The 6,000-nt window shown below is 29.2% G+C and overlaps 1 protein-coding gene across 2 annotated transcripts; it reads left to right on the top strand.

Moving 5' to 3' along the window:
* Nucleotides 1–4,050: 4,050 nt before the first annotated feature.
* LOC108485891 (uncharacterized) lies at nt 4,051–4,939 on the top strand. 2 transcript variants are annotated; one of them, XM_017789735.2, is made up of 3 exons: nt 4,051–4,450; nt 4,540–4,634; nt 4,757–4,939. In XM_017789735.2, the coding sequence occupies exons 1-2, from the start codon at nt 4,124–4,126 to the stop codon at nt 4,630–4,632; spliced, it is 420 nt and encodes a 139-aa protein (XP_017645224.1). In that variant the 5' UTR covers nt 4,051–4,123; the 3' UTR covers nt 4,633–4,634; nt 4,757–4,939. The 2 variants fall into 2 exon arrangements, with proteins under 2 accessions (XP_017645224.1, XP_017645225.1); XM_017789736.2 differs by having other exon boundaries at nt 4,780–4,939.
* The last annotated feature ends 1,061 nt before the right edge of the window (nt 4,940–6,000 follow it).

The raw sequence follows: 6,000 nt of genomic DNA on the forward strand, positions 1-6,000 counted from the left end.
CATTGTTGGACAACATGCAAAAATTTTATGAATTATGTGAAAAATGTGAAAGACTACCGAAGTATCGTCATTGGTATTCCAAGGAGAATGGTAAAGGAGTATGAACAAGGAAAGTCCCGTTGAACCTTAGGAATAGATTAGGATATTTGGGCATCCGAGCTCGTTGAGTTGAGTCCGAGTTCACTTATAGATGCGAACGCCCGAGCTCGTTGAGTTGAGTCCGGGTTCGCTTATGGGCGGGTTACATGGTAGCTTGGCTACATATGTGGCACTTATGTGCAAACTTTCCATGTATTCGAGTTATATTCCGATGTGTTCAACGGGTAAAATTCTAGTGAAATGGAAGAATACTCAAGATGCAAGTGATGTATTGGTAAGTGTTGTGGAATGGGCACTTTGGACATGTATGTACTTAACCCTCGGGTTGAGACTTGATACGACAATAATAAAGTAGTAAGACGATGAATGATGAATAGAAATGTGATATATGTTTTGGTGATATTATGCTAATGTTGGTTGGTATAATTGCTTTGTTAAGTTATTTGTTATTTGCATGTGAACTTACTAAGCATTTATGCTTACTCCTTCCCTTCCATTCCTTGTAGTTTTGATAAGCCGGTTTGGAGATCAGGACGGTTGGAGGCACGCTCACACTATCAACGGACCATCTCGGTATGGTGGCTTGCATATTTTGGGAATATGGCATGTATAGCATTATAATCCTTTTGTGAATATAATCTTATGATATAGCTCATGGATGACATGGAAATGTTTGAGAATGATTAGCTATTGGAGTGGCTAATCGAGATTATATTTGATAATACGTATGCTTTATGTGCTAACTAACCTATGGAAATCCATAAAATGGTGAAATTGACTATAAAACAGAATCACACAGCAACAGTGATGTGAGTTTGAAAAATCACTAAAAATAGTAAAGATAGAATTAGATGATGAATAAAATATTTAATTGAAGGTTAATGAATCTATTTTCATGTGGAAGAAACAAAATAGGTAAAAGACTTGTATTTTATGAAATATTTACGTTTTGGTGAAACAGGGTCAGAGCAATTTCTGAATCCCCCATTCTAAATTTAAAAATTCACCATAAATTGTACAAAAACAATTAGGAGTTTTACCTTACATGTATGAAATCCTTATTGAGTCTAGTTTTGTGAGAAATAAACGTCATAGTCATTGAAACTCTGTATAGGGATATATCTGATCCGTAATACACAGGGGTCAGAGTAGTCGAACCCTGAAACAGGGGAGACTTTAACTAATAAACTGTACTAATTGGCCCAACCAAAAATTCTAAAAAAAAATTAGTAACTAGATATATGAGTCTATTTTTAGGGAAAATTTACAGAATTGGATTTTGAGTTTTGTAACTCGAGATATGAATTTTTTAGTGACTATGACGCAGTTAGCCAGCTTGTCTAGAAATTCTAAAATAAATTGTTTGAGGTGTTTAATTAATGAATTAAGTCCGTTAACACATTGTGCTCGACTCCAGCGATGGTCTCGGGTACGGGGGCGTTACAAACTATAATAAATATAGGTTGAGAACCCACATAGGATTTACATAAAATGAGACTCGAACTTGAAATTTCAAAGTTCCTAGAGTCTCAACCTTGACATTAAGCTAAACCCTTATTGAGGGAGACCAATTCCATTAGGAGAAGTTCGTAAAGTGTTGTCTACAGAGATTTGGTGGACCCCTCACCAGGTTAATATTGTTGTTAATAAGGGTTTTGTCATCAAACTCTAATGAGAGTTGAGTGTCTAAAATGCGATTGATTCATAAAGTGGGAGTGCCTCATCAACTACTTGATAAGGTGAAGCACAAAGACAAGCATGGTCATATTAAGCTTAGCCTAGTGCAATCGCTTAAGGCTGGAAGGAGCCCAAAAAATTATTTTTTAATTTTTAATGTGGGAAAATTTTTTTTAACTAAAATAAATAAATTAAATGCTCAAAACTTTCATTTTTTAATTATAAATGCTTCATCTCTAGGGCCCTAAAATTTTTAACTTTTATTTTATTACATTTTATAATTTAAAAAAGACCTAATTTATTATTTCGCTTAAGACTCAAAAATATCAAGAAGGGCTAGTTCATATAGTTAACTACACTATCACTTGGACAATGATAATTATACATTGTTTTATCATCTCTTTTACTTTTTGTTTATTGTTTAATATTTTTTCCACTAGAACCTTCTTAACAATAGAAAATAATTAACTTAACATAAAATAATCTAATAATTCATCTATAGGTCAATATATAACTTTTGAAATAAAACCGATGCATTTAAAACTGGAGAAAGGTCACCATATAATCGAATTAAATGTTAATTTAAATTGAAGTCACATATAATTTTAAAAAAGTGAAGCTTCAATATATAATTAAAATTTCATTATTTTGTAATTAAAATAGAGAAATAAATAAATAAAATAAAATACATATAAAATAATAACAATGTTATAATTATCTTTTTATTTAAAATTTATTTAGTAATATTTAAGCTAGTATTTTAGAGATAAATTAAAAAAAATGAATTATTTACCATGATATTTTCCGTAAAAACAAATGTTTATTTGAAAAAGCTGTTTATTTGGTAAGGAATCTGTAGAAAAGTTTTAAATGGCAAAAGTATTAAAAGCAGTGAACGGTTACAAAATATAAATGGCAAATTGGGGCATCTGCAAGGAAAGAAATCCATCTGGATTACATGCATGTATGGCAGTAATTACCTATTCTCAAGTTACTTTAACACCCCTAACCATATTTATTAATTACAATATACCCTTCCGATAATGAACAAAGGACATTTTACTGTTCAAACTCCGAGGTTTTAAGGGGTTAAACTTTGGTCAAACAGCTTCCTGCGTAATTGAAATTAAATAATGGAAAAATAATAAAAAGAGTATTAATTTTTATATTAAATAAATATAATATTTGTATACATCATACGTAAATTTAAAATAATATTATATCGATAATAATAATATTAGAGATCTATAAAATTTAATATTTTCGATTAAAATAAAATATATATATATATATATATATCATATTACTAAATTAAATCAGTGATTTATCTAAATTATTACAGATAAATTTCCAGGTCACCATTTACTTTTTAACTAAAATTAGAAAATAATATATGGCAAGTGTGAACAGAAAAGAAAAAAATCTTTCAGAGTTTACATAATTAATTTCCTAGGGAAGCCCAACTAAAATCCATAATATTGTGAGAACCACGAAAAGTTTTTGATTAATTTCAATTTAACCCTTTAAATAATGAATATTATGATTTAAATTCAATATTTTTAAATCATTTGATAAGAATATTAAACATTAAAATAAACAATATATTAATTTATTTTCAAACATTTCTTAAAAATTCATTGGTAAAACCCATAAATCACACAAACAATCATAAATTTCATAAATTTAGTGCTTGTAAATCTTTGAAACTTTCATGTTCACTAATTAAACATGTTTATGGAAGATTGAATATTAATGTTATAAAAATTGGGTTGCAGTTATAGCTATGATATTCTAAATCCATTTAAAATTTAACACATAAACATGAAATATCAAATTGCTTAAAAATTTAACTTTTTGTAGCATCGCATTTCAATCAATATCAATTATGTATTTTCCTAATTTCTCGGTGATCAAGTAAAATAGAAGATCTAAAATCAACAATACGCGCTCATAAAAGTGAGTAAGTTAAGTGAGATAGCACGCGCAACATGCATTTTCATGCAACGTACATAAAAATAATCCACGCACGTTAAAAAACAACTTCATTTTAAAAACAATTGTATAACAAAAAAATAACCCTAAATAAATTTTTAAAAATTATGCTCAACTAATATAGAAAGGTATATATGTATGTCCAAGGGCAAAATTGAAAATGATTCAATACCCTAAGGGACAAATGTAAAAGAAAAGAGGAAAATGAGAGGCAAATATGCAAATATGTAAAATTATCAACCCACACTGGGGCTATATATAGATAATGAGAAATGGAGAAGGGTCATACAAAACAAATTACATTTGCGGTATTGTAATACCTTGATTGAGCAAAAAAAAACAAAAAACAAAAAGTATGGCAAGTTCTAACACAGTGATGAAGGCAGAGAATGGGCAATCGAGCTCAAGCTCAAGCTCTAAGAAAAGGGGGAGACAAGCAACAACAATATTAGCACTACCACAATCACGACCACATCAGCTTAAGGAGAGGTCGCCGTTGACATTAGCCACCTTACAAGTAGTGAGAGAACGAGCCGAGAAAAGGGGTAAAAGGACGTCACTAGCTGTCTCCGTCCGGCACTTTGATAACACTGATATTAACTATGACTGGTTGCTCCCTGGATGGGTTGCGGAAGAGCGCTATGTTCCTTCTGGCCGTAAGGGCCTTGGTAGGATTTATAAGGTATACCAAACCACCCTTGTATCCTTCATCCTACATACATGTATACAAATATTAAGTTGATAATGATGGTGGTGGTGATGTTGATGCAGTATTACTATGATCCTACTGGGCATATGTACTATTCCAAACGTGAAGTCCTATTTGCATGGAGTAAAATGAACATCATTTGCCTTGATCCTTAAAGGTGAAAACGCCATGAAATTCAACACACATATACACACAAACCCAAATTTATTTGGCTTTATATATATAAAAATTATCTCTCTCTCTTTTATTAATATTTTTTTGGGTTAATTAAATTGCAAGGTTTTTCTTTCAAACTTGTCAAGGTTACGAAGATGTTGGATTGCAACAAGAACTGGAAAGCTTTGTGTGTTGATTTAAAAATTATGTAATAGTTTACTTTTGTTTATGTTTCAGATGATTTGTAGCTTGAATATGATGAAAAATAAAAATTAAATAAATTATAAAAATTGTTTAAGCTATAAACTCAACTTCTCTTTTGATTATTAAATCAAATTAAAAAATTAGTCTTTTGATTACAATCTCTTTAGATCGACAGATTTTTCTAAATTTCAAAGCAAAATATAAGGTGAAATCAATAATTTTAGTGAAATGTGAGACAATTTTAAAAGGCCAAAATAAAAAGTACATGTTAAAATAACCTAGATTGAATAATTAATTTTAAAAAGTAAAAAAATATTTATTTAATAAAAGGACTAAAGGAATTAAATTAAATTAAATCATTTAAGTTTAAGAGAGACTCAAAGTATAACCGGATGATTTAACCAAGGGGCGAAGGTCACATAGCCTGCATGCTTGACTTCACCCTTGAAAAAGGGTGTTAACTTGTAAGCAAACAATTTTAGTGTGTAGATAATGATGCTCTTAACCATCAGATCAAAAGTGAGCAAAATAAGATATTGTGAGCCCTTGATGATGCCATGCAAGAAAAATTATTTTACCTCAATACTTCACAAACGTCAGGGGGTTCTTGACAAGACATATGAATGAGATCCTCATTGTCCTATTTTCAACACTTTTGTCATTTCTTTTGAGAATTGTTTTAATATTTGATTTATTTTTAATTTCTCCTTTCCATAACAGTTGTAATTTGTAGGTGCGAAATGTAATTCAACCACTCAATTATATTTTCTAATTCTTGGGGTAATTACGCCAAGAATTATAATAAATTACCAATTATCATATTATTTTTAAATACACATAACATAATTTAAGTTTAAAAATTTAATTTTTATACAAGTTACTTTTTATAGTAATAGTAAAATATTTTAATTAGGAAATTATTTTATTTTTAAAATATAATTATATATTTATTATTAGATGAAAAATATTTTCTATTGGAACATGAAGTCCAAATATTTTATACAATTTTGGCCCCAATAGCAAATTAGGCTTATAAAGACAATATTATAAAATTTATATTATCCATATATACATATTTGATTACCTCACAACTTTTTTCTATAAAGGATATATTGTAAATTCTATATTATTATTTATCTAATTTACATGAAAGAATAACAATC

The sequence above is a fragment of the Gossypium arboreum genome, chromosome 6, assembly GCF_025698485.1.
Source record: "Gossypium arboreum isolate Shixiya-1 chromosome 6, ASM2569848v2, whole genome shotgun sequence".
In the NCBI taxonomy this organism is placed as follows: domain Eukaryota; kingdom Viridiplantae; phylum Streptophyta; class Magnoliopsida; order Malvales; family Malvaceae; genus Gossypium; species Gossypium arboreum.